The sequence below is a fragment of the Meleagris gallopavo genome, chromosome 27 (genome assembly GCF_905368555.1).
Source record: "Meleagris gallopavo chromosome 27, MGAL_WU_HG_1.1, whole genome shotgun sequence".
NCBI classification, from domain to species: Eukaryota; Metazoa; Chordata; class Aves; order Galliformes; family Phasianidae; genus Meleagris; species Meleagris gallopavo.
In genome coordinates, this window is record NC_139430.1 from 776,037 (window position 1) to 803,884 (window position 27,848).

At 51.4% G+C, this 27,848-nt stretch overlaps 3 protein-coding genes across 6 annotated transcripts; all 3 read right to left on the reverse strand.

Moving 5' to 3' along the window:
• Nucleotides 1-922: 922 nt before the first annotated feature.
• Nucleotides 923-6,220, reverse strand: LOC100543433 (methanethiol oxidase-like). The gene is made up of 12 exons (XM_085209543.1): nt 6,217-6,220; nt 5,589-5,669; nt 5,020-5,132; nt 4,294-4,479; nt 3,714-3,834; nt 2,976-3,158; nt 2,618-2,796; nt 2,421-2,499; nt 2,192-2,313; nt 2,005-2,097; nt 1,747-1,865; nt 923-1,634 (listed from the first exon to the last, which is right to left on the reverse strand). Exons 1-12 carry the CDS (start codon nt 6,218-6,220, stop codon nt 1,472-1,474), a joined length of 1,443 nt encoding a protein of 480 aa, XP_085065669.1. The 3' UTR covers nt 923-1,471.
• Nucleotides 6,221-11,829: 5,609 nt separating this feature from the next.
• LOC104914449 (methanethiol oxidase-like) lies at nt 11,830-18,119 on the reverse strand. Of its 2 annotated transcripts, none has more exons than XM_010724014.3 (12): nt 17,736-18,119; nt 15,274-15,354; nt 15,039-15,151; nt 14,663-14,857; nt 14,412-14,532; nt 13,895-14,077; nt 13,537-13,715; nt 13,340-13,418; nt 13,111-13,232; nt 12,924-13,016; nt 12,666-12,784; nt 11,830-12,553 (listed from the first exon to the last, which is right to left on the reverse strand). In XM_010724014.3, exons 1-12 carry the CDS (start codon nt 17,932-17,934, stop codon nt 12,391-12,393), a joined length of 1,647 nt encoding a protein of 548 aa, XP_010722316.3. In that variant the 5' UTR covers nt 17,935-18,119; the 3' UTR covers nt 11,830-12,390. The 2 variants fall into 2 exon arrangements, with proteins under 2 accessions (XP_010722316.3, XP_085065961.1); XM_085209835.1 differs by having other exon boundaries at nt 15,902-17,876.
• A 154-nt stretch (nt 18,120-18,273) lies between these two features.
• SELENBP1 (selenium binding protein 1) lies at nt 18,274-27,656 on the reverse strand. Of its 3 annotated transcripts, none has more exons than XM_085209836.1 (14): nt 27,497-27,656; nt 27,343-27,381; nt 25,283-25,336; nt 24,597-24,709; nt 23,542-23,727; nt 22,257-22,377; nt 21,656-21,838; nt 21,376-21,554; nt 21,019-21,097; nt 20,478-20,599; nt 20,267-20,359; nt 19,118-19,236; nt 18,794-18,960; nt 18,274-18,706 (listed from the first exon to the last, which is right to left on the reverse strand). In XM_085209836.1, exons 2-13 carry the CDS (start codon nt 27,344-27,346, stop codon nt 18,798-18,800), a joined length of 1,416 nt encoding a protein of 471 aa, XP_085065962.1. In that variant the 5' UTR covers nt 27,347-27,381; nt 27,497-27,656; the 3' UTR covers nt 18,274-18,706; nt 18,794-18,797. The 3 variants fall into 3 exon arrangements, with proteins under 3 accessions (XP_085065962.1, XP_010722314.2, XP_010722313.2); XM_010724012.4 differs by having other exon boundaries at nt 27,236-27,381; XM_010724011.4 differs by lacking the exons at nt 27,343-27,381; nt 27,497-27,656 and having other exon boundaries at nt 18,798-18,960.
• Between the last annotated feature and the right edge of the window lie 192 nt (nt 27,657-27,848).

The following is a 27,848-nucleotide window of genomic DNA, read 5'->3' on the forward strand; positions in this document are numbered from 1 at the left end:
GACAAGAGGAGATGCATTGCAGTGAGGAGCTCTATGCCACCATAGAGCCTTCTCTGCACTGGGCCAAACAAACGGAGCAACCAGAACTTCCAGAACTCCTGCACACCTCATTTTGGAGGCTTGTTTTCCTCCCAGGACCATTAAGGGTGCAATAACTTTGACCATGGGAAGTGTGCAGGAAGTCAGTGAAGTCATGTTCTTCCGAGAACATGAAAGGCTGAAATTTAAAAGCGTGCTCTTTATACTCCAACTTTTGCAGTCTCCAGACTGATGATGGCTGCAAATTGTGCCTTTGTGGAGAGTCTCGAGGCAAGTGGGACTAATGGGAACATGGGTGGGTGTGCAGAAGGGTTTCTGCAGCACATCCCTGGGGCAGCGTTTGCTGTCCTGCACGCAAGCAGGATTCCATTGCAAGATGGGGCTTTGGCACCCGCAGATGAAGCTCCACAGAGCACGTGGGAAGCAGGGGATGGTCTACAGCTCTGATAACCACACCTTCCTGTGGAGAGAAATTCAAATCTCATTTCTCAGCGTGAAAGAGGGAATTCTATTCCGAAGTTTTAAGGTGCTGAGCTCACCTTTGCCAATGCCACAGAGGGAGTGCTGAGAACTGCAAGCAAAGACCCAAGTTCACATTGCCTCAACTTTGTTGAGCCGCTCAACCCTGGCACCACCAGCACACCAGGCACGTAACAGACATGACTCCATTGGAATGACTACTAGCTGTGTTCTCTCAGTCCTATCTAAAGTAAGCTCTAGGAAATCCAAGACATTGCTTTGGGTGACAACAATGCCACAGATTCCTGAGAGAAGTCACTCTTGGTTGAGGCAGAAAAGGGACTGCCAGCGTGCTTTGCCCCTAAGTACATTGGAAAGGCTTCCGTGAATTAAGACGTGAAGACCAAGGTGATGCAAAGGAGAGTTTTATTCATGTTTGAAGCAGAACCCCAGAAAAGCAGCATCAGGAATCAGGCATCCCTTTCTGACTGAAGCACTTCACACTCCTGCAGCGATGCAACACGTCCTGGCCCAGGCACTGGCACGCGCCAGCAGCTTCCATGTGCCCCTGTGCCAGGGAAGGACTGCCCAGCAACAAACGCGGCTGAAGAACAGCAGCTCAGACAACGTGGGCATTTCACCTTCTGTGGCCTTCATCAGCAAGTGTGAGCAAGCTCTGAATCCTAACAGAGAGCTCAACAGCCTCCAGCAGGCTCTGTATGGCACGGTGAGGATGCAGACTTCAACAGAAAGGAGCTGTGCATTGTGCACGGCTCAGAGTCTGAGCAAGGAGCTGCGCTCTGCTCTGGGAAGCACGCCCAGGGACTTGTGTGCACGGAAAGCAAAGGCTGCCTGGACTGGCTGCAGAAATGAAGCTTCCAGCAAGGAATGGGACCCCCAACCCAATCACCCCACGCTCCGCTTGACGGCTGCACTACAGACTAGAGAGAAGAAGGGAGCCGTTCCACGGCGCCTAGGCAGAGATGTCGGAGGTGGAATCTCCGCAAGGGAAGCGGATGTCGTGGGCAAGGCATGGCCCGTTGGGCTCCTTTCCAAAATCCACCAGGAAGTTCTTGTTCACCGTCAGGCCTCCCTTCTCTGTGTCCACATCGATCTGCAGCATGACAGAGCCTTCCCTGCGAGGGGCGATGGAGCAGCATTGCAGACAAGAGCAGCGCCGCCTGACCTTTCCATCCCCACCCACGAGGGACACCCCGAAGGGCCCCCTTCCTCCCCGAGGTTCCTTACTTGACCACGTTCGGGTAGAACTGCTTGTCCCAAGTGCTGTAGAAGGAGTTGGTGACGTACAGCCTCTTGCCATCCACGCTGAGCTGGATCTTGGCAGGGCCGCCGTACACCCTCTTGCACTGCAGGCACAAGAGAGAGCAGTGGCGTTGCTATGGCTCCTCTCTTTCAGCCGATGAGCAAAAGCAGGAGCAGCAAAAGGGAGAGCAGAGCAGAGCCCAAGTGCAGAGGACGCCGTGGGGCAGAGCCCGCAGAGCTCACCTTGATCACCAAGGGCTCCGGCTGGCACTTCAGCTCTTCATCTCTGCACACCGTCACGGGCCCGCCTCGCAGGATGCTGCCTCCCACGAACACCTGCAGGCAAGGCACGGAGACGCGTGGCTTGGCACCTGACCACCACCACCCATCGCCACGGAACTACGAGCGCAGCCTCCTGCCCCCGCCTCACCTGTCCCACCAGCCGGGGCTTGCAGGTCCTGGAGATCTCGTACTGGCGGATGTCTCCGTGCAGCCAGTTGCAGACGTACAGGTACTTGTCGTCCAGGGAAATGACCAGGTCGCTGGGGAAGGCTGGGAGGGCAGAGAAGAAAGAGCCGTGGGTGAGGCGGCATCCCCGGAAGACATCCCGCACAGCTCAACATGCCAGGAGGAAATGGGGAGCAGCACGCAGGGCTCACCTGGCATCTTGGGCAGAATCCATCCCGACACGTCCTTGGCTGGTATCTGGATGGCCTCCTCCACTGCCCAGCTGTCCCTCTGTACAAGAAACACGTGGCTGACACCGGCAGCGAGGCTGGGGCTCCTTGCTCTCGGCTCCCAGCCCTCCATCGGGGCACTCTCAGCCGGGGCCCCAGGGCTGCAGCCCAGCACTCGCCTCGCACTTGTAGAAGCGGTAGATGATGCCGCTCAGGGCACAGCTGACGTAGCCCTCGGCAGCATCGGGGTTGTGCAGGAACTTCACGCTCAGGGGCAACGAGTCCTCCCCCAGGTCAAAGCACTGCGTCAGGGTACGGCAGGACAGATTCCACACGTTCAGGCGGCGCCCGAAGACCCCTGAGCAGGAGGAGAAGGAGAAGTGAGCCAGGAGGGGAGGGCAGCCCTGGAGGTGGGTGACACCTACACACGCTCTGCCCGTCCCCTCTCGCCAGCTCCCACCCATCCTGCGAGCTCGTCTGCATCCGCCCATGAGCCTGCTGAGCTCTGGCCCAGCGCCTGCGTCCGCGTTCCCTCACCTTTCTTCAGATCATCCGGGTTAAATCCACGTCCCGCAATTCTTGGCACCATCCCGGCGGTGCTGATGAGAACGTTGTGGCGTGGCTGGTACCAGAAGTCATAGCCTGTTGGGGGAACCTCGCACTCGTGTTCCCAGTTGCCCTTCAGCTCAAAGGTCTCTCCATCCAGCACAATAAATCCACCTGTGGCACCAGAGGGAAGCACAACAGATCACTTCTAAGTGCGAAGGATGGATGGTAACTCCAGTGACCAATCTCTTCTGAATACTTTCTGCCTTGAGATGCTAGCTGCACAGATGCTGCAGCTTGTATTTTGTATTGGACCATGTGTAGTACAGCACAGCTTTCCATCTGAGCTATGCAGAATTTTCTGAACCAAAAATTTATCCCAGCTTCAGATCGCAATTCTTTGCGTTAGAGTGCATTCAGTGACCATGCTACCTACGTTGGCTTTGCTCATCCCATCTCCCTTTCTCAAGCAGGGATGGATGAACGCTTGCTCAGACAGTGAGACTGACTGCCTGAATCTGCAGAGCTATGCCTCTGCACTCGTCTTCATTTCCCCACGCTGCCCCTCGTGCTTGTGGGTGACTATGGGCTCATAGCTGCAAAGAAATACTTGGAGTTCTCAACAGTTAACTCACATTTGATGTTTGAAACTCTGGAAGTCTGTGGTTTATAAGGCTCCCATTTTTCTAACAGGAATCATGTTATTGGAACAGTCAGGAGGAAACGTACCTTTTCCATGGCCAGCTGCATCCCCCATGTTGGCGATCAGAATGTCACCGTTGGGCAGACTGTGAACTACACTAAGGTGGCCCTTGTTGCACTTCCAGAAGACATCCACTGGCTCGATCATCTGAAAAACAAGGGGACTCACATGTAAGCCTCTGCCTGATCAGCTCATTTCAATTTTTTGGGGTGAAAAAGGCAGAGCCTTTTACCATCTGAGGATTCTGAATACAGCAGACCCTTGAAAAGGAGCAGAGAAGCCACTGAGCTCTCCTTTACATGGACAACACGGATGGAACAACATCCAACAGTAAGAGCTCGTTTGTCCACCTCACTATGAGGGGTACTGGTACGGGGTGTGTGACATGATCTCCAGTTACTGGACACTCCCTGAATGCAGTGGGGAATAAAGTGATGATGGGAGTCTTCTTTGGTCTGACAGAGAGCTGGGAGGGAAACTTGTCCCAACTCTGTAAAACGAAGGGGTAAGAGAAGAAGAGGAGAGGACCTTCTCCCTCTGTGTTACTCCAGAAGCACTGACTGACAACCCATTTGAAACAACTTGTTGGAGTCACTCCAGACATACCTTACACACTGTGGGAGCCCGGCACTGCGTGCCCACATCCACCACATAAATACGGGAAGAAATCAAACAGGGGAGGATCAGCTTGTTCTTTTTCGTTGTGATATTGTCAAAGCAGACTTTGCCAGCACTCCACCCAGAACAGTGCAGCTCGTCCTTGAGGTTGGGCACAGGCAGGCGGTGGATCACCTGAGCAGCCAAAGATAGAGTCAGGGTTTAGTCGAGGAGATGGGTGGACAAAGGTACCTTCATGCAATCAACAACTTAGAAGTGGAAAGGTCAAAACTTTAAAGTAAGGAATCGTTTCAAAGACGCGCAATAGATGTGGTCAGTCTGCCTTAGCAGCCGTCAGAGACAGGTAGGTGCTGATTTCCCATAGGGATGTCAGCAGACAGGTTGGGGCGGTGCATAACAGAACATCTCTGAAATTGCAGTGCACCAGAAGCATGCTGAAACCTGCAGAAGTGCTGAGAACCCAAAGCCACCTGGGTCACTGGTGGCCGTGTTTGCTGATGAAGAGCCACTGACAGGAGATTCTACTCAAAGCATCACTTAATGTCACAAGAAGTGAGATATGAAGCGTGTCACAGCTGGTGTGTGCACACAGAGATGGAGATGGTTCAGCAAGAGCCAGGCACACCGGGGACAGTACAACAGAGGAAATGCCATGGATCTGGAAGGACAGAGCCAGCAGTGATCATCAGGCCAAGAAGGGTTGGGCACAGGTACCTGGCAGTAATGCGGAGATCTGGGGTTGAGATCGATGGTGGCCAGGAAGTCAGGTTGGTTGACGCACGTTTCTCGGTAAGTACAAGTCACATACGCAAGCTCTTCCTTAGGAGCTAGGTGTATGGAACATCAGCGTTAGAACATGCAATGAAATAACAATAAAGGCAAATGAAAGCTTCAGGAGACTCTCAGGACGAACGAGGAACAGGTTGTTAGGAGAGATGTGGTGGTGCCCCATCCCTGAAGACACCAAGGTGGGTAGGACAGGGCTCAGAGCACCCGAGGGAGCTGTGGGTGTCCCTGTTCATTGCAGAGTGGGACAAGATGACCTTTAAAGGTCTCTTCCAACTCAAAAGATTCTATGATTGTATGATACTAAGATTAATTTTCTGCTGCCATGACTGGACCAGATGTAAAACACAACACAAGTGGATCACTGTATAGCTACAGTTTTCCCCTTTCAGGAAGGGACTCAGTACATGAAGTTAATTAAGGGTGGTCTGTGAAAGACACAGACTCGATCATCGCCCAACCTGAAGCTAAGTCAGAGCTCTTTCACAAACACCTACCTTCAGAGCATGCCTGATGGCACTTGGGTTTCACAACATCAGGGCAGCTGGGATACTGGTAGCACTGAACTCTGCATCTGTCTGAGGTGAGAAAAAGAAAACGAAATGGGAAGTGTCCACATCCTTCAGTGGTGCCTATTCAGAAGACTCTGTCCCACTCAGTGGACTTCTCCCCCCTGGCTGCCAGCAAGGACTTCATGACCAGCAGCTCCCTTTGTGGTGGCCCCGACAGATCTCAGGTACGGGACAGGAATCCTCCTCCAGGTGCCACTGGGCACCATGGAATCTTTGAGGCTGGAAAAGACCACTGAGAGCATCAAGTCCAACCTCTGACCCATCACTCCCATGCCCACTAAACCATGACCATGGGGTATCACAGATCAGAGCACTGCTCCATTCCCTTCTGCATCCTGTACTCATCCCGGGTCCACCAGCAGCGATGGAGAGGGAGTTGACATGGACAACCATGTCAGCACTGAAGCCCTGGCAAGGAAAATAACTCCAGCTTCTCTTGTAGCAAGTCCCCAGCGGAAGGGGAGCAGAGAGCCCACAGCCAAATGGAAATGGATTTTCAAAGCACAGAGGCCCCTGGAAACAGTGCTAAGGGAGGCTGCAGAGCATTTCTTACCCATGCTGAAGGCCTTCTGGTTGACTCTGGCCAAGACAGAGGTGCTGGAGCTGAAGGAGCAGCTTGCTGTGTGCCTCGCTGGAGTGGATGTGTAGTGGCAGGGCTCTGAGGGGCCTTATATACACGGCAGAGGGGTGGGGGGCACCGAGCAAGCTGCCAAGGGAGGAGCAAACGCTCCCAAGCATTGGGAGGTGCCAGACCAGCAGTGTGGCTTGTTTCCGCCTTGCTACCCAGCAATCTAGAGGAAAAATCTGCTGTTCCATGCAGGTCCTTTCCTCAAGCACAAACCACGTTATCAGATTGTGGGGCTCTGCTCATCCCCAGTGGGACTTGGCCAGGCTCTGCTGGCCTCCATGGCCCCGGCAGGACATCAGCTAATTAACGCTGTCCCCCATCCCCGGGTTCTTGCCATACCAATGTGCAGAGCCTGCAAATTCCACGTGAGGGATGGGAAGCCCATCTAGATAATTGCCCCACCGCCATCAGCTTCTGGAAATTACGAGCCTTGAGCTCAGCGAGGCCACTGAAATCTGGACCCTGACACACAGCACGTCTCTGTCTGAGGGCTGAGATGAAGCCATGAAGCTCTGGGCAATCCAGTATAATGTAGCAGCTCTGCAATAGCAGCCTCTTCCTCTCTCTACATCTCTGAAGCAGACCCGTGTCATGGAAAATGAATGGCAGAGGTGACTCCGTGTCCACTTGCTCTGAGGGCAGGTACTGGTCTACTTCAGCACCGTGTCCAGGAGAATCTCTCACCTCGCCTCCACCTCGCCTCTCAGTTCCCTGGCTACCATGGACAGGGCCCTGGTTCCTATCATGGACACCACGTCCTCGTTGAGAAAAGCCTTCCATCAGTCCAGCAGGACTGGGCTCCCAAAGTCCATCCCAACATGACCTCTCCTTGTTCCTGGTCAAGATGCAGACACTTAAAAGATGAGCTTGTAATGGCACACAGCCAAGCTGTGCTGTCAGTGAGTCTCCGGGTCCCATGAAGGCAACACCTCTGCAAAGTACCTGGTACTGGTGCTGCTCCATGGTCTGCAAATGGGACTGAAGAGCTTGAGATACCCCCAGGAAGTGCAGAGACCTCCACTGAAGGGTCTGTGGTGTTGGAGACAAGCAGTTTAGAAGGAATGGGGCCTCCTGAGATCACCCTGCAGATGCCAAACAGGAAGAGAACACCAAGTACTGTGGAACGTGAACAAGTGTCATATCTTGAGGAAGAACTCCTCAATCAGTGAGCAAATTACATGGGATATGTAATTGTTCCATGTAGGAATGCAGAAATATCTGATGGAGCCATTAAAGAAGCCCCGGGGAGATCCCTATCAGAAGACAGGACAACTGCACCCATCTCACCCAGGCTCTCATTATTTCTCTCTGGTTTCAGAACTGGTCTCTAAATTGTGACAGCTGGACAGGCAGCAGCCAAACACTCGGCCTTTTCTGGAAGAGGGGAGCATCAAAGTGCCACCGCCAACGTGTTGGTGGGAGAACTCATGATCTGTTTGGACAAAATCCGTCTCAGCAGTGTCACTGCTATGGGCAGAGGTGGAGGAGAGATTATGACCAGCAGCAGCTCAACCTTTCCATTCAAGCTGTCAGTGGATGCTTATTGCTGTCAAGCTATCCCCATGTGCATTAGGTTTTGCTGTCACAACGTACATGGCTCACTGCACCTTTTTCTTGCATCTGCACAACTGCTAATTAGAAAGGTCGTTAGTCTTCTACGCATTAATAAAGTTTGCTGGTCATCCCATTTGGTTTTCCGTGGTGACGTCTTTGGCATCCCTCACAAAACCAAGCTGTGGGGCGTAGAATTTTCTAATTAAACCTGATAGGAGAAAGGGGAAGAGCAGGCTCAGCAACACCAACAGCAAGAAGGCAATGGTTAGTGGAGAGCAGCACCGGTGTGAGCTGTCATGGAACCAAGAAAAGCTCCTTGTGGCCAGCAGAGATGGCAAGCCACAACATGAGAGCAATCGGGGCTTCTCAGGACAGCCCACAGCAAGGTGGCAGCTGCTTCCCTTCTCCTGCCCATCACTTCCTACCCTGATAAGGAAGAACATGCTGTAATTTGGATAATGGGCATGGGAAGGTGATGCAATCTGGTGCACACCGGCACAGCACACTGATGGTGTTGGGGGAAGACCTTGCTTCACCAAGGACATCGGGGCTGCTCAAAGCACCCAAGCAAGAACTCCTGCAAGGATGGGAGCCCTCTCCAATCCTCCTCCAGCTCCACAGAGTGGGTGTTTTCTCCCTTCCCATTCCTACCCACATTTCGGCAGGGCATGACGTTTCATCAGCACTGAGGCACGAAGGAATCGCTGCAATGTATGGAATGAGTGGTCCCAACTCTTCTAACAGCAGAAATGTGAAACAGAGGGAAATGGGTGATTGTTTACCCAGACTGACAGGCATCCTCACCTAAAACCTTCCTGGTGTGAGGAAAAATGAGCAACAGCTGAGAAATTTCACACCGCTGGTGGGAAGGAAGGTGACAAAATGACATCATTGCACTGACATTTGTCTTTTATTCCCCCACATAAGCCAATGGAGGAACTGCTCCTCCCCAGTGCCATCACTGGAGGAAGACACAGAGTGCACCACCGGGAAAGAAGCTGCTATTACGAGCATGGCAGCCCCACTGAGATCCTCCCAGAATCCACCAATCTCCTCTGGAAAAAAAGAAAGCTGTCTTCTGGACAAAGGAACTGCATTCAAATGTGCCACTTTGTCATTCTTTCTGTATCCAGGCTAAAGTCTCTTTATAATGATTCTATTTCAAGGTCGAGTCCCAGTTTCACATTTGCCTACAGAAGAGCTGAGGGGTAATTAAAACAACTTCTTCCTCATTAAATTCTTCCTCTTTATCTTCTTCCAAAAGCTCCCAGTCTCATTCCCTTCCCAGGAGCACGTCACTCCAGGCACACCACACGCAGCCCTGGAGTTTGTTCTCATCTCCATGACATGAAATCAGGGCAAAATTAAACTCGGAAGTATCAGCTTGTTCTTTTCCTTGATGACACATCGTCCAAACATGCGATGTCTCTCTTCCACCCTGGAGTGATGACGCCCATCTGTCAGGTCAGACAGGCATTGGAATACACAAGTGAGTCCTGTTTTGTGCAGAGAAAGGGGAGCTCAATGCACGTGGTCACTGGGGATGCCCTGAGGATGCAGTGAGGGGAATGCTGCCCTCGCTGCTTCTCTTCTGGAGCACTGCTGCAGCTGGGAGAAGCGCTGGGATCAAAGCTGAGGGCTGATGGTGTGTTCAGCAGCTGGATTGCACAGCTTGTGCCAATGAGCACCTGAACAGCACTGACCCAAAAGAGAGAGCTGGAAAGGGTCTGCCTGCAGTCGGAGATAGAAGTCTTCCAGTGCAGACTTGATGACCGTGGGGGTCTTTTCCAACATAATGATTATGATCCTGATCCTATGACAAATTCACAGAGCTTTAAAGCATGCCAAGCACACAGCCCTCAAGAGAAAATAAATCAGGAGTTGTTTTTTCTGGTGGTCACTCATCTGATCTACTGGAAACAGCCAACTCCGAGTGACGGAGCAGGCAGACTTTTGCAAAGCCAATATTCGCCATGACGGATGGAGGGATGGGATAGAGAGCTCCGAGCAGAACCATGGGGAAGATGAGATCACTCTTTCCCACAATTGGACAAGCCCATCAAAAACCCACATCCTCAGGTTGTGATTTCAGACACCAGGTAATGAGAACTTCAGGCTGCCACCAAATGGCCCCATGGTGTGCAGCTACGGGGACAGCAGGCACCAAGGGATGGTGAGTCACCTCTTGGCCGTGCAGCTTTCTGCTGGATCAGCTCGTTGGTACCAGAGGACACCAGAGGAGAGGCAGCAGCGTGCAGCTGGGAGATGGATGAGGAGGAACTTCTGCTCTTCATGGCACCCAGACTGCACTGCACATCTCTGTGTCTCTACCTGAAGAACTGCATTAGCATCTGAGCTGTTTACTTGAATATTTCAGGTTCCACTCCAGAGAATCATTTCACACTTCTCTGTGCTCATCCTCTTAACAGATGTGAAAGCAAAATATCCGTCAGTGACTTGTCCATCTATTACTGAATCAATCTCCTTTTCAACCCTCTGCAGTATCCATGTTTTCTCTGCACAGTTCTCTAAGAAATGCATTATCATTGCAGTAGCCAGGTGGTTACATTTGCATCCTCATCTTCCTGGAAATGGTCCTTAAAGAAGGTTCATCCGAAAAAAAGACTGAAGGCAGGATGGAACACTCACACTGACTGCGTGGTCATGATGATGTGTCAGGACATTCCTTTTCAGTCTTCAACCTACATGTTTTTTCTTAACGAGGTGCACCAATGAGTGTTGCAGTCCAAACATGCCCATGGCAATTCACGTAACTCCATCCTCAGCTGAGTTTGTGCCCACAAAACAAAGCATTTTGAGATGTTGAAATGCTCAGCTGCATCTTCCAGCCAACCACAAGAGGGGAACAGAGGAAGCATCCAACCTCAGCACCCAGCTCCACCAACACCTGGCACATCCACACACCTGCAATGCTCCGTGTTCCATCTACCCCAGGTTGACTCATGCACATTCCCACGTTCCTCAGACACATTCATCAGGACCCAAAGGCCTGGGAACAGCCCATACGTGAAGCACAGTGTCCACATCCACTGCACCCAGCGATGCCACCCAGCTGAGGGTCCCCAATTGAAACCCAGGATCTCATCTCATGTCATCCTCTCTCATGGAAGAGAGAAGAGCCCACCCCAGAGGACAAGTTCTTCCAGAACTCCTGCACACCTCATTTTGGAGGCTTGTTTTCCTCCCAGGACCATTAAGGGTGCAATAACTTTGACCATGGGAAGTGTGCAGGAAGTCAGTGAAGTCATGTTCTTCCGAGAACATGAAAGGCTGAAATTTAAAAGCGTGCTCTTTATACTCCAACTTTTGCAGTCTCCAGACTGATGATGGCTGCAAATTGTGCCTTTGTGGAGAGTCTCGAGGCAAGTGGGACTAATGGGAACATGGGTGGGTGTGCAGAAGGGTTTCTGCAGCACATCCCTGGGGCAGTGTTTGCTGTCCTGCACGCAAGCAGGATTCCATTGCAAGATGGGGCTTTGGCACCCGCAGATGAAGCTCCACAGAGCACGTGGGAAGCAGGGGATGGTCTACAGCTCTGATAACCACACCTTCCTGTGGAGAGAAATTCAAATCTCATTTCTCAGCGTGAAAGAGGGAATTCTATTCCGAAGTTTTAAGGTGCTGAGCTCACCTTTGCCAATGCCACAGAGGGAGTGCTGAGAACTGCAAGCAAAGACCCAAGTTCACATTGCCTCAACTTTGTTGAGCCGCTCAACCCTGGCACCACCAGCACACCAGGCACGTAACAGACATGACTCCATTGGAATGACTACTAGCTGTGTTCTCTCAGTCCTATCTAAAGTAAGCTCTAGGAAATCCAAGACATTGCTTTGGGTGACAACAATGCCACAGATTCCTGAGAGAAGTCACTCTTGGTTGAGGCAGAAAAGGGACTGCCAGCGTGCTTTGCCCCTAAGTACATTGGAAAGGCTTCCGTGAATTAAGACGTGAAGACCAAGGTGATGCAAAGGAGAGTTTTATTCATGTTTGAAGCAGAACCCCAGAAAAGCAGCATCAGGAATCAGGCATCCCTTTCTGACTGAAGCACTTCACACTCCTGCAGCGATGCAACACGTCCTGGCCCAGGCACTGGCACGCGCCAGCAGCTTCCGTGTGCCCCTGTGCCAGGGAAGGACTGCCCAGCAACGAACGCGGCTGAAGAACAGCAGCTCAGACAACGTGGGCATTTCACCTTCTGTGGCCTTCATCAGCAAGTGTGAGCAAGCTCTGAATCCTAACAGAGAGCTCAACAGCCTCCAGCAGGCTCTGTATGGCACGGTGAGGATGCAGACTTCAACAGAAAGGAGCTGTGCATTGTGCACGGCTCAGAGTCTGAGCAAGGAGCTGCGCTCTGCTCTGGGAAGCACGCCCAGGGACTTGTGTGCACGGAAAGCAAAGGCTGCCTGGACTGGCTGCAGAAATGAAGCTTCCAGCAAGGAATGGGACCCCCAACCCAATCACCCCACGCTCCGCTTGACGGCTGCACTACAGACTAGAGAGAAGAAGGGAGCCGTTCCACGGCGCCTAGGCAGAGATGTCGGAGGTGGAATCTCCGCAAGGGAAGCGGATGTCGTGGGCAAGGCATGGCCTGTTGGGCTCCTTTCCAAAATCCACCAGGAAGTTCTTGTTCACCGTCAGGCCTCCCTTCTCTGTGTCCACATCGATCTGCAGCATGACAGAGCCTTCCCTGCGAGGGGCGATGGAGCAGCATTGCAGACAAGAGCAGCGCCGCCTGACCTTTCCATCCCCACCCACGAGGGACACCCAGAAGGGCCCCCTTCCTCCCCGAGGTTCCTTACTTGACCACGTTCGGGTAGAACTGCTTGTCCCAAGTGCTGTAGAAGGAGTTGGTGACGTACAGCCTCTTGCCATCCACGCTGAGCTGGATCTTGGCAGGGCCGCCGTACACCCTCTTGCACTGCAGGCACAAGAGAGAGCAGTGGCGTTGCTATGGCTCCTCTCTTTCAGCCGATGAGCAAAAGCAGGAGCAGCAAAAGGGAGAGCAGAGCAGAGCCCAAGTGCAGAGGACGCCGTGGGACAGAGCCCGCAGAGCTCACCTTGATCACCAAGGGCTCCGGCTGGCACTTCAGCTCTTCATCTCTGCACACCGTCACGGGCCCGCCTCGCAGGATGCTGCCTCCCACGAACACCTGCAGGCAAGGCACGGAGACGCGTGGCTTGGCACCTGACCACCACCACCCATCGCCACGGAACTACGAGCGCAGCCTCCTGCCCCCGCCTCACCTGTCCCACCAGCCGGGGCTTGCATGTCCTGGAGATCTCGTACTGGCGGATGTCTCCGTGCAGCCAGTTGCAGACGTACAGGTACTTGTCGTCCAGGGAAATGACCAGGTCGCTGGGGAAGGCTGGGAGGGCAGAGAAGAAAGAGCCGTGGGTGAGGCGGCATCCCCGGAAGACATCCCGCACAGCTCAACGTGCCAGGAGGAAATGGGGAGCAGCACGCAGGGCTCACCTGGCATCTTGGGCAGAATCCATCCCGACACGTCCTTGGCTGGTATCTGGATGGCCTCCTCCACTGCCCAGCTGTCCCTCTGTACAAGAAACACGTGGCTGACACCGGCAGCGAGGCTGGGGCTCCTTGCTCTCGGCTCCCAGCCCTCCATCGGGGCACTCTCAGCCGGGGCCCCAGGGCTGCAGCCCAGCACTCGCCTCGCACTTGTAGAAGCGGTAGATGATGCCGCTCAGGGCACAGCTGACGTAGCCCTCGGCAGCATCGGGGTTGTGCAGGAACTTCACGCTCAGGGGCAACGAGTCCTCCCCCAGGTCAAAGCACTGCGTCAGGGTACGGCAGGACAGATTCCACACGTTCAGGCGGCGCCCGAAGACCCCTGAGCAGGAGGAGAAGGAGAAGTGAGCCAGGAGGGGAGGGCAGCCCTGGAGGTGGGTGACACCTACACACGCTCTGCCCGTCCCCTCTCGCCAGCTCCCACCCATCCTGCGAGCTTGTCTGCATCCGCCCATGAGCCTGCTGAGCTCTGGCCCAGCGCCTGCGTCCGCGTTCCCTCACCTTTCTTCAGATCATCCGGGTTAAATCCACGTCCCGCAATTCTTGGCACCATCCCGGCGGTGCTGATGAGAACGTTGTGGCGTGGCTGGTACCAGAAGTCATAGCCTGTTGGGGGAACCTCGCACTCGTGTTCCCAGTTGCCCTTCAGCTCAAAGGTCTCTCCATCCAGCACAATAAATCCACCTGTGGCACCAGAGGGAAGCACAACAGATCACTTCTAAGTGCGAAGGATGGATGGTAACTCCAGTGACCAATCTCTTCTGAATACTTTCTGCCTTGAGATGCTAGCTGCACAGATGCTGCAGCTTGTATTTTGTATTGGACCATGTGTAGTACAGCACAGCCTTCCATCTGAGCTATGCAGAATTTTCTGAACCAAAAATTTATCCCAGCTTCAGATCGCAATTCTTTGCGTTAGTGTGCATGCAGTGATCTGGACGCCCATGTTGGCTGAGCTCACCAGATGTTCTTCCTCCCAACCAGAAATATTCCCAGTCTCGTTACTGCAAGGCAATACCTTTCCCACGTCCAGCTGCATCCCCCATGTTGGCAATCAGAATGTCACCGTTGGGCAGACTGTGAACTACACTAAGGTGGCCCTTGTTGCACTTCCAGAAGACATCCACTGGCTCGATCATCTGGAAGAAGCAGACATGAACACAGATAAGTCTCTTGGTTGATCAGTTCATTCCACACTACGTGGCAGAGCCCTCCATTGCCAGAGCTGTCTGAAATGACCTGGTCAGACCGACTATGCTGTGTTCATACCTTACACACTGTGGGAGCCCGGCACTGCGTGCCCACATCCACCACATAAATACGGGAAGAAATCAGACCAGGGAGGATCAGCTTGTTCTTTTTCGTTGTGATATTGTCAAAGCAGATGCTGCCAGTGCTGCCAGCACTCCACCCAGAGCAGTGCAGCTCGTCCTTGAGGTTGGGCATGGGCAGGCGGTGGATCACCTGGGCAGCCAAAGGTAGAGTCAGGGTTTAGTCGAGGAGATGGGTGGACAAAGGTACCTTCATGCAATCAACAACTTAGAAGTGGAAAGGTCAAAACTTTAAAGTAAGGAATCGTTTCAAAGACGCGCAATAGATGTGGTCAGTCTGCCTTAGCAGCCATCAGAGACAGGCAGGTGCTGACCTGGCAGTAATATGGAGATCTGGGGTTGAGATCAATGGTGGCCAGGAAGTCAGGTTGGTCAATGCCTGTTTCTCTGTAAGTACATGTCACGTATGCAACCTCCTCTCTGGGAGCTAAGAACATGGAAATCTTGTGTTAGAACGTGCTATGAAATAATAATAAAGGCAAATAATAGCTTCAGGAGACTCTCAGATACAGCCAGAAGCAAAGGCAGAGCACCTTTGCAAAGACTCACCTTCAGAGCATGCCTGATAGCACTTGGGTTTCACAACATCAGGGCAGCTGGGGTACTCGTAGCACTGAACTCTGCATCTGTCTGAGGTGAGAAAAAGAAAACGAAATGGGAAGTGTCCACATCCTTCAGTGGTGCCTATTCAGAAGACTCTGTCCCACTCAGTGGACTTCTCCCCCCTGGCTGCCAGCAAGGACTCCATGACCAGCAGCTCCCTTTGTGGTGGCCCCGACAGATCTCAGGTACGGGACAGGAATCCTCCTCCAGGTGCCACTGGGCACCATGGAATCTTTGAGGCTGGAAAAGACCACTGAGAGCATCAAGTCCAACCTCTGACCCATCACTCCCATGCCCACTAAACCATGACCATGGGGTATCACAGATCAGAGCACTGCTCCATTCCCTTCTGCATCCTGTACTCATCCCGGGTCCACCAGCAGCGATGGAGAGGGAGTTGACATGGACAACCATGTCAGCACTGAAGCCCTGGCAAGGAAAATAACTCCAGCTTCTCTTGTAGCAAGTCCCCAGCGGAAGGGAAGCAGAGAGCCCACAGCCAAATGGAAATGGATTTTCAAAGCACAGAGGCCCCTGGAAACAGTGCTAAGGGAGGCTGCAGAGCATTTCTTACCCATGCTGAAGGCCTTCTGGTTGACTCTGGCCAAGACAGAGGTGCTGGAGCTGAAGGAGCAGCTTGCTGTGTGCCTCGCTGGAGTGGATGTGTAGTGGCAGGGCTCTGAGGGGCCTTATATACACGGCAGAGGGGTGGGGGGCACCGAGCAAGCTGCCAAGGGAGGAGCAAACGCTCCCAAGCGTTGGGAGGTGCCAGACCAGCAGTGTGGCTTGTTTCCGCCTTGCTACCCAGCAATCTAGAGGAAAAATCTGCTGTTCCATGCAGGTCCTTTCCTCAAGCACAAGCCACGCTATCAGATTGTGGGGCTCTGCTCATCCCCAGTGGGACTTGGCCAGGCTCTGCTGGCCTCCATGGCCCCGGCAGGACATCAGCTAATTAACGCTGTCCCCCATCCCCGGGTTCTTGCCATACCAATGTGCAGAGCCTGCAAATTCCACGTGAGGGATGGGAAGCCCATCTAGATAATTGCCCCACCGCCATCAGCTTCTGGAAATTACGAGCCTTGAGCTCAGCGAGGCCACTGAAATCTGGACCCTGACACACAGCACGTCTCTGTCTGAGGGCTGAGATGAAGCCGTGAAGCTCTGGGGAATCCAGCACCATGTAACAGCTGTACCTTGAGCAACTCCGGGGACAGTGACTCCATCCCCTTCCTGGGCTGCCTGTGCCAATGCATCACCATCTTTCAGAGAACTTTTTCCAAATATGAAACCTGGACCTCTCCTGGTGCTCCTTGAGGCCATCACCTCTCATCATTACCTGGGGACAGAGTCTGACTCCAACGGGATGATCACCTCCTGCTGCTGCTGGCTGCACTATTTCTAATATCAGCCCAGATGCCCTTGGCATCCTTGGCCATGTGAGCATGCTGCTGGCTCACGTTCAGCCAGTTGTCAGCTAGCACCTCCAGATCCTTCTCCTCTGTGCTGCTGTCATACACTCTGCCTCTCTCCCACATAGATGCAGGGGGTTGTTGTGACCCAAGTGCAGGAGCAAAGGCTCAGGCCTTGCACCTGTCTCACTGTGCTCAGTGTTGGCCTGGATGGCTCGAAGCACAGCCCTGCACAAGAAGCTCCTGCTCCATTAGAGGCAGTTTCAGGGGTCAGTTGCAGCCTCTGACAGCATGCTTTTGCTGCATGCCTCACTGCACCTTCTTCTTGCACTGGAATAACTGCTAATTAGAAAGGTCGTTAGTCTTCTATGCATTAATAAAGTTTGCTGGTCATCCCATTTGGCTTTCCATGGTGACGTCTTTGGCATCCCTCACAAAACCAAGCTGTGGGGCGTAGAATTTTCTAATTAAACCTGATAGGAGAAAGGGGAAGAGCAGGCTCAGCAACACCAACAGCAAGAAGGCAATGGTTAGTGGAGAGCAGCACCGGTGTGAGCTGTCATGGAACCAAGAAAAGCTCCTTGTGGCCAGCAGAGATGGCAAGCCACAACATGAGAGCAATCGGGGCTTCTCAGGACAGCCCACAGCAAGGTGGCAGCTGCTTCCCTTCTCCTGCCCATCACTTCCTACCCTGATAAGGAAGAACATGCTGTAATTTGGATAATGGGCATGGGAAGGTGATGCAATCTGGTGCACACCGGCACAGCACACTGATGGTGTTGGGAGAAGACCTTGCTTCACCAAGGACATCGGGGCTGCTCAAAGCACCCGAGCAAGAACTCCTGCAAGGATGGGAGCCCTCTTCAATCCTTCTCCAGCTCTACAGGATGGGTGTTTTCTCCCTTCCCACCTGGCCCCATCTGCTATGGGGACAGATCCCATCAGTGCAGTGAGATCCATCGGCTTTCCTCCTGAAAAAGCACTCCCCTCGCTGCTCACCTTTCTCAGCACCCAGCTTTGCAGTTGCTGGGAAACAATGAAATATTTCAATCTCGGTCACCTCTTCCCCTTTGCTTTTCTCTTCCTTCTCTAGTTTGTGATTTGGGGACTTCACGTACAGCGCGTTCGTACCGCCCGGATGGATGCGCTGCAGCGCAATGCAGGTTGCGGTCTGCCCTCTTGTGGCCGCGGGGGGCATCGCCACGCTCAGAGAGCGGTCGCGCAGTTGGGAACAGTGGAAACAGTAAATAAAAAAATAAAAATAAATGGGCTCCGGTAGTACTGAGTGTAGCAAACGATTTCCTAACAAATCAGTGCCTTCCGTGCACAACGGGAGTGCTTTCTGAGTGCTGCTCTGCTCAGTGGGAACAACAGTGGCTGCAGCAATGAGAAATCCCCCACCGAGTGACTTCTAGACAGGTGACACTGCTGCTCCCTGCAGAGATCTTGTATTATTTTGTATTATTTATGCTCTTTGGAACAAAATAATGCTGGAGTGCTAAAGAGGAAAAAAGAAAAAAAAAAGTGAAGTTCCACCTGATTCAAAGAATGATTTTATTGCTGGCTTTGTTATACAGCATTAGTGCACAAATGTTAAATGGTAACCCAGCTCCGGAAACACACAGCTTTGGGTTAGCAGTGCGTGATTTCGTGCTGTAAATCACTGATTACTTGATGAGCAAATTAAGCTTTGCAGGGAAAGGGCACTCTGTGAAATGTACACTTCTGGAGTCAGCCAGGAGCGGCTCCTCCACCACCCAGCAATCAGCCCTTAGAAACTGTGAGGTTGGCCTGCAGGCAGTTAGTGATTGCACAGCTCTTTATAAAGGCAAAGATCAAGGAAATAGAAGAGATGTAGGACGTGTTTCAGGTTTACTCGGCTGCCTCAGAGAATGAGCATAAAGTAGAGCTTCTGTGGCTCACCCCAATGGAAGGTGAAGTTCAGAAAGTGGTTCACTGGACTGATTCACCTGCAGGAAAGAGGGGAGGGGGGAAAATAGAGAATCAACCAAGAAATCAATAATAACAACAAACCAGCCAAGAAAATGGCTCCATACACACTTATATCCAGATGTCCGAGGTGCTGTCACCACCGGGGTAACGAATCTCATGAGCCAGCGCCGGCCCGTCGGGCTCCTTCCCAAAATCCACCAGGAAGTCTGTATTCACTTTCAATCCACCTCTTTCAGTGTCCACATCGACCTGCAGCATAACGGAGCCCTCCCTGGAAAAGGGACCCAGCAGACGTCAGAGAAGGACTCGGAGTTGTTGGGTCTTTGTGTGACAAAGACAGAACCTGCCCCCGATGCACGCCTTGATTTAAGATAGGAATCCTGAGCACGAGGTCACTCAGCCTTCCTCTTTCAGCCAAGTTTTCTTACTTGACAAGGTCTGGGTAGAACTGTTTGTCCCATCCGCTGTAGAGAGAGGAGGAGACGTACAGCCTCTTCCCATCCAAACTGAGCTGAATCATCTGCGGTCCGCCCGGCACCCTCTTCCCCTGCAATGGGAGCAGAGCACAGAGTGCTCCAGGCATGCTGGGCAACAGCAGAGAGGAACAAAACATTGCAGTTGTTTTGCTGCTTGGAGGAGCATCCATCACTTGGAACTCCTGCACACAGGAGCAGCAGATCTGCCTTGGAGACAAAGCATTCTTTATTGGGAGCCTAACTCCTCATTCAAAGCCTTGAAGGTGAGTTCTACCAGGAACCAGGAAGAAAATCAGGGGTGAAGGGCTGGTGTTGGTGTGCTCAGATGGGCAGGAATCAAGCAGTGGATGGGTGCACGACAGAGCTGCCATCCCAGCTCCACTGCAGCTGGGTTTCAATCTGCACTATGAAATGAAGGAGAATGGGGGACCTCCTGCAATGACGTTCAGCCTGAAACCATCTTCTGATCAACAGGTCTCCCTGATGAGCATACGCAGTTCTTGCACATCCCATAAGAGGTTCCATAAGTAGCTGCCTTGCCAGTGATAACGTTAATGAACGCTGATAATGGCTGATAATCGCTGATAACCAGGGATAATTAATGCCCTTTAATTCTTCTATCATGACGCCAGGTGCTGTTGAACTCCTTACCTGGGAACCCACATACACACCCACCCACCCACGAGGAACACTGCAGATCAGCAGGAGCTGGTGGGAGTGCTTTGGCCATTGGTTGCTGCATGGTTATCACAAGGAGTGATGGACACACACTGCATTTGCTCCTAATCAGCTAACAGCAGCAGGGAAGGTGTCATTACATGGGCGCTGGTGCAACCAAACAGCTTGTACAACTCCACAGGGACCCAGAACGCTCACCAGGTTTTACTCCATCTCGTGCTGAAATGCAATACCTGCAGCCCAGGCTGGGAGCCAAGACGCAAGCTAGCTCACGAACTGCTTCGTAGGCTTTACAACTCAGATACTGCTGTATATGTTTTATAGCTCATGTATCGCTTTCTATGACTGCACTGTAGAGATTCAAAATGGATCAGAATGAGCAGAGCGCTGGCAAAGTGTAACGTGCACATCAGGAGAACTTACCTTAATCACAAGCGGCTCTGGTTGGCACTGCAGCTCCTTGTCTTCCACCACAGTCACAGGTCCACCTCTCACAATGCTGCCTCCCAAGAAAACCTGCAGCCAAAGCCGGGGGGAAGTGAGAAATGGTGTGGGTGCCAAAGGAAGGTGAAAGCAATAAAGGGGGAAATAGGACTGTGCTGCTGGAAGGGATGGCTCTTCTGGTGCTGCTTACCTGCCCCACCAGTTTGGGCTGGCGCGTGTTGGAGATGTCGTACTGGCGGATGTCGCCGTGCAGCCAATTGCTGAAGTAGAGGAATCTGTCGTCCAGGGAGATGAGGATGTCAGTGATGAGACCTGCATAAAAGTTCAGCAGCAGAGCCTTGAGATGGACGGTGCCAGAACAAGCACGGATATCCTTGGATGTGGATGCTCAGGCTGCAGCTGCATCCCCAGGACCGTTCCTGATCACTCTGAGTGGATAATCTCCACGGGAATATCTGTTGTTGAAAGACTCAAACTATTTCCTCAGAGAAATGGACCTCAGCACTGAGCAATGTGGGAGCAGAGCCCTGACAGCCACTCCCAACTGCTGGCTTATAAGCAAGAATAACTGGTCATATTTCAAGTATCACACAAAGAACCCAAACAGACGTTCAGTGTTTGACAAGGGAAGTGTTTGCTACTCAAGGATAAGAATTTCCAAAGAGCTGCACTGCACCGTGGATCCACAGATGAGAATGCTCCATTCCTTCTCCCACCGTGCTCACACTCACCAGGCATGTCGGGGAGAAGCCATCCCTGCACTTTCTTTCTGGGTACTTCAATCACTTTCTCTGCTGCCCAGTCTCCTTTCTGCAGAAAGAGAGGAGCGAACGCAGCAGCGTTACTGCCCTGATGTCAGCCACGAGGTCTGCGTGGCAGGGATGGACATGATGGGGATGCTCAGCAATGAGGGGCTTCAGAAAGCCATTGCACGGGCTGGCAGGAAGGTTTGCTCTCTGGCACAGCCTTATTGCTTGGCTAGAGTTGGACAGGAATGAGGAGATGTATTTTTTTTAATCAGAATTGTCCTGTTTCTGAGGTGACCACTGGATTCCCAACACAACCAGCGTCACCGTGGCTGTCACTACCTCTGTCTTGTAGAAGCGATGCACTGTTCCACCCAGAGAGCATCCAACAAATCCTTCTGCAGCATCGGGGTTGTGGAGGAACCGAATTTCCAGAGGGACGGAGTCCTCTCCTAAGTCAATTGCCTGAAGGTAGGTGTGGGAGCTCCAGTCCCACACGTTGATGCGGCGGCCGTAATGCCCTGGTGGGTCAGGTCAGGCAAAAATAAGCCCAGAAGGGATCATTCCAGCTTTAACAAAGAACCACATTTACTTTAGGGAGGTTAAACCCGTGGTCCCTCACCTTTCTCAACATCCACTGGGTTAAACCCATATGCCAGGACTTTGGGGGCCCCCCACTCGGTGCTCATCAGGACGTTGTGCCGCGGTTGGTACCAGAAGTCGTAACCAAAGGGAGGGCACTTCCCCCCTTTCTCCCAGTTTCCCTTCACTTCAAAGGTCTCTCCATCCAGCAGAACAAAGCCTCCTGCAGGAAGCAGAAGGAACGTGTTAAATAAGGTCAATAACATCTCGATATTTGACTTCTATTTGCTAAACGCTGTAAATGTGACCTTGTGCCTCGGAAAAATGTTGTGATTCTATTTGTATCACTTCTGTAGGACAAAGCAGATTACAGCAAGATTCTTAAAGAGCTCTACCACATTTTTAATTGAACTCCAGTTTGCTCTATAGGTACTCAGGGCGTTTTGATACACCGGTTATCCTTCCTAAGTAGCTTTCCATTAAGGGGTACCATAGAGGCAATCCTGGAGGAGTCACTTCTGTTTTCTTTTGTTTGCCAACAACAAACAACTGCTGGAACTGCTGGGTGCACCAAAGAACTGCGAGCCTGCAGCCAAACACACCTCTAGCACTAATTTCTAGAAAAACAAAGAGATGGATACCTTTCCCATTGCCAGAAGGATCCCCCAAGCAGCTGATCAGGACGTCACCGCTGCCCAGACAGTGGGAGGTGTGGGGATTTGCCACGTTCCCCTTCCAGAACAGCTCCACGGGCTCCACAACCTGCAACGAGGTGACAATCAGTCAGACCTTCACTACAGTCACAGAACTCCACTTTTACCACGAAGAGGACAAATGCCAAAGGATGAGGAAGTTGTGGGCGTGATGTGCGCCAAAGGGGGGTGGTTCCATTTGGGATTTCGAGCACTTGCCACCTCCTTCCTCCTCGGCCCAATAATGCACCACCACTACAACATTACAGATTTATCTGTTCTTCTCCAAAACATAAACAGTTGAACGGTCAGAATGGGTTTAATTAGGATCAGTGGCAGAAACACCGCTGTGCAATTTTCAGACGTTGCACTCCTCTGGAGTTCAGAGGAAAAAACGTCTTTGAGCTTCGTTAGAAACTCAGCCTGAAACAAAACCCACCGCATAAAGAAGAGCCCTTTGGGGGTTTTTATTCCGCTGAAATAAGAGTTAAAGTCTGGCAACGTCCTTAAGATCTCAGAGCTGCAAGATTATGAATGAACATGTCTGCAGGCAGGTGGGGGGACAACAGAGCCCGTAAATGTTTCCTTGCATTACACATTACGCCTCTGAATGTCTGAATATCCCTTTTGATGAGGAGACCACGTTTGTTTCTGGCACTTTGTACTGAAGCTTTACACGGCGGTGTAGGATTAACCAAATTAACTCTACCACAGCTGAAACCAGCACACAAGTGTGGATTCTGACAACGTGCATGTTTGCACCCAGCCTGGTCCTCTATGTTTCTTTTGTACACAATGATTTTTCTTTAAAGATAATAAAAAATCAACACATCGTAAGCTCAGGAACTAAGGATTAAAGGATTAAATATCAAGGAGGTGTCCTTTATGCAAAGATCTGGTTTAGCTTAGTGGAAATCCAATCGAGTTTGAAACCATTGGGATCCCTAACAAACACATAACCTACATATGCTTACCTGAATGTGTCAACCGTACCAGGTATTAATTAGCACAAGCTTTTGCTTGTAATTTATCAGCAAATTAGGAGTTTCAAAACTCACACAAGTTCCCTCTATGTGGCAAAAGCCTCCAAAGCTGTTCAGACTCCATCGCCCTAATTTGAAGCTGGAACCCATGAAATTACTGTCTTGGTCATAACGACCATCTTGGTCAATCTTGGTCAACATCACCAAAAAAAAAAAAAAAAAAAAAGGTATTTTAAGTCATCTAAATGTACCTTATGGATTCTGGGGGCTCGAGGGTCCGTGCCCACATCCACCACGTAAATGCGGGATGAGATCAGGCATGGGAGAATGAGACGATTGCGACTCTTTGTGGTGTCCCCAAAGCAGCTGCTGCAGGCGTTCCACCCCGAGTGATGGAGCTCGTCTTTCAGGTTGGGCATGGGCAGGCGGTGGATGACCTGCAGCATCAGACTTGAGATTCAGCCTGGGATGGTTTTTCACCCCAGGCAAAGAAATGGGTCTTTGTGTCAAAGCATAAATTAATAAAGAGCAGAAGGAAGCGGCTGTTTGTGATTCAGGAAGCGGAGTCAGTGCGGGATACAAAGAGCTGAAGCGAGAAATTGGGAGAGGGAAGTTGGACATCATGATCACATGGCGTTTGTTGAACGTTGTATGCTGTTAAATTAATCCACAGCTTTAAAAATTTCCAACTAATTAAGGAGATGTGGAGTAATTATGCAGAAAACAAAAACCAAACAAAAAACGGAAAAAAAACAATTGCCCATGTGCTGCAAGTCTCAGAGTTCACAAGTTTCACCTGATTGCATCTGGGACTGCTGTAAACTGGCTCACTAATTTGCACTCCTGCTCCTGACTTTACCTTTCTCCCCTAGAAGAGGATTTGGAGATAACAAAAAGATTTGTCAGAGTCTCAGGAAATCTGCTTCCTCCACTCCTCCACAATAAAAACCAAAATGGCAGCTATTAAAAAAAAAAAAAGGAGAACGAATGATGAAAAGCTCTGCTGTCAGACCAGAATCACCGTTCCTTAAAGATACGGAGGTCAGAGTCCAAAATATCTTCACCGACTCGAGTCGCTCAACCTCCCAGTTGCAAAATAAATGGAGCAGATTCCTGTGCCTCATGTGCACATTTCCCAGGGTCTCACAGGTGCTACGTGATAAATTCAGACCATGCTGCCAACACGGGATGTGCCACCTTTCAGGGCTTAATTCTTAAGCTTAACACAAATCATCAAAAGATAGAAAATGCTCTGAAAATGTCTCAGGAGCACCAGGAAGCACCGGGGCCATCCCACACCCAGTACCTGGCAGTAGTGTGGGGATTTGGGGTCAACATCCACGGTGGCCAAGTAGTCCGGCTTCTGGATGCCGGTGTTCCTGTAGATGCAGGGCAGGTAGACGATCTCCTCCCGGGGACCTTCCAAAGCAGAAGTCGTTTCATGGTCAGAAAGAATCATTTTGATAAAATTCTGTGGTTAGTGCTGAAATATACACTGATTTGAATCCCTAAGTCTCTGAATTATGATTCTTCCTCAGCGGTAATCGGGAAGCCAGAGCTCAGAACCATTAAATGTCCCATGGAGCATCTGGGTCCTTTCTCATCTTCTCCCATTCCTCTCTCACAGCACTTCTATGAGAGACTCTGTGGGCAGTCTATATAAGTCTTCACCCCAAAACACCACTGAAACATTTCTGGAGGCTAAATCACAGGAATTTGTACCCAATATACTTAAAGGCAAGCTCTATTTTGCAGTACAGAACCCAGAACAGCTGGTTGCATGCTGGCATCCTACAGCCATGCATTTATCTTTGTTTTAACACAGCTTCATCAAACTCACAGTGCTTCATAGGATTGAGTGAAACCAAATCTCCTCTGATACTTAAAATCTTTTTGGTTTTGCTAATTAGTGGGCCACCAACAGTTCTCACTGAACTGGAAAACCATCCCTCACACGGAGGGCCTGGATTTTGGGGGTGTTGCAGCACTTGCCCTTCATGGCGTCCAGGGGAGTCGCGTATCCTGGGCCGCATGCTCCACATTTTGCTGATGAGAGAAACAAAGGAGAGGTTTTAGTCTCCACATTCTTTCAAAATTCAACTCTAAGAGGACATGGAAATGGTTTTAAGTTGAGGGAGGGGAGATTGAGGTTGGATGTCAGGAGGAAATTCTTTACAGAGAGAGTGGGGAGGTGCTGGAACAGCTGCCCAGAGAGGCTGTGGGTCCCCATCCATCCCTGGAGGTGTTCAAGGCCAGGTTGGATGGGGCCCTGGGCAGCCTGGTTTAGCATTAAATGGGGAGGTTGGTGGCCCTGCGTGTGGCAGGGGGTTGGAGCTTTGTGATCTTTGAGGTCCCTTCCAACCCTGGCCATTCTGTGATTCTGTGACATTGGCTTTGCATTCAAAGATGGACTGGTATCAGATTCAGCTGACATCGCCAGACATCTGTAAGTCTCTCTGAGTCGGGTCTGTGCTGAGGTTCCTCGAGTTACTGGATGTGATGCTCCACGCTCAAAAATGATGGGAAATTTGGGCCTTCATTTCACAGAGTTCAGCCTCACAATTCCCAGCGCAGAGGCAGCATCAGCCTCACTGCCCATTTCATCGAGTTTTCTCTGCAGGCAGAACACATCCAGCAGTGCACGCACTGCACGAGGAGATTTGTGATTTCAAACAGAAGATCTCCTCAAATAGAGTAATTCAGCACATTGGGTTTAATTTCACATTCTTTGTGAAATGTTGTTTTTGTTTTGTTTTATTTTGTTTTGTTTGTCTGAAAACACAGCATAGAAAGTTTGCTTTGTTCCATACACCATAATTGAAACTTTATTCCGGTTTTCTCAATCAGCCAAATTAGCAGGAATGCAGGCTGCGTTAGACCACAGCTTAATTAGCACTGCAAATCACTGTTCTGCAGATCACTTTGAGGAAAAAGATTTCTTTTCCAGAGAAAACCTACAGCAAATGACAAACATTTCCTCCTTGCTTCTCCATTTGTTTCTCCTCTCCTTCTGATATCTTTCAAACACGTCCAACCCCAACCCATCCCCACCGCCGTGCCCACCAAACAGTCTGTGCAGGACCATCTCATAGCAAATTCAGTAACCATAAACACAGGAAGGAAGCACTTTCCTTCACTGTTTGGGTTTAACAGCTGGAAATAAAGGAGAGGAGCCTGAAGATTTGCCTTTTATCTGTGCTATTCTACGACTTCAGCTCAGCCTCCGAAGACAAACCGTAGAGGTGCCCACACATCTAAGAGGGAGTTTAGGAGAGAAGTGGTGAGGATTTACGGACCTCTGCTGAGGGCTTTCAGCCAATCCATCACTCCTGGCGACGGTCAGCACTGCGGCGCAATGTTTAACTGACTCCTTCCACACCTGGTGACTCCCTGCCACCACCATTCCCACAAAAAGGCCACTATCACAGCCTGCCAGCTGCCGCTCCACGCTTTTTTAGCCAGTAAAACACAACAAGCACCGTTCACTTTGTGCCTTTGGCACAAAGCAAGGCAGCAAGATAAGCGCTCAGCACGGGAGATAACCCGAACTGGCCCTTCTGCTGAATCATCAGCCCTGGCTTTGCTGAGAAATGTTTCTCTAAGTTCTACTCCCCAAACCTGTTGGAAATGGCGAAGGAACGGCGCTCGCTTTCCACATTACGCAACAATTTATGGACGTGCAAAGTCATTTCCATCTATTTCAGTGCTCTCTCCTTCCTTTCGGGATAGCAGAGAAGGAAATAAAAGCCCATAGCAAAAATACAAGGGAAAAATGAAACTGCTCCTGGGTCTCCTGGCAGCGCCGTTCCCGTTCCCACTCGGGGCAGCACAGCCCAGCGTTCATCAGCTCCTAACAGGGACTCGCTCAAAGCGATGTGCACCGACGGCGTGCGAAGTGTTCCGTGAGAGCATCGCAAAACGGGGGCAGCATTTAACGGAGCAAACCTTTCATCGTGCAGAAAACGGTGAGCTCAGCCCCACCGGCAAAGCCAGCAAGGTTTCGCAGCGCAGAAGAGAGCAGAAAGCAGCAAATCAAGCGCTGGATCTCTTACCCATGTCGGCTCCGAGGTGCGCAGCAGGAAGCGCAGCGCCTGGAATGGAGTAAAGCAGAAGGGAATAAACAGAGCAAAGGGGAGGGCAGAGAGCTGCCCGGGGGGAGGATCGAATGCACTGAGAAACCCAATGGTCTGGAAGCACTGAACCCACCGCCCCCTCTGCTCTGCTCGCCTCCTGCTGCTCCAGTTGAGTCCCGATGGAACGGGCCGGGATGTTGTGACCCCGAGCTGAGCGTTTGCCAGCAGCAGAGAAGGAAGCGGTTGTGTCGAATATCTTCGCCCCTTTGGCAGCTGCTGCGTTTTCAGCACTTCAGCCCTGTAAACAAAGTGGCTCCAAGGGAGGGACGTGTCTGCTGGAACCTCACCAGGTCATTTCTGCAGCAGCTGCTTTCAAAACTGACGTGAAAATCTGGATTTTGCTTTTTAATCCAGCTGGGATTGTGCTTAACTGTCCCTATTGAGCAGCAGTCTATTGTTTTCCCCATTTATTTGTGTGTGTTTTG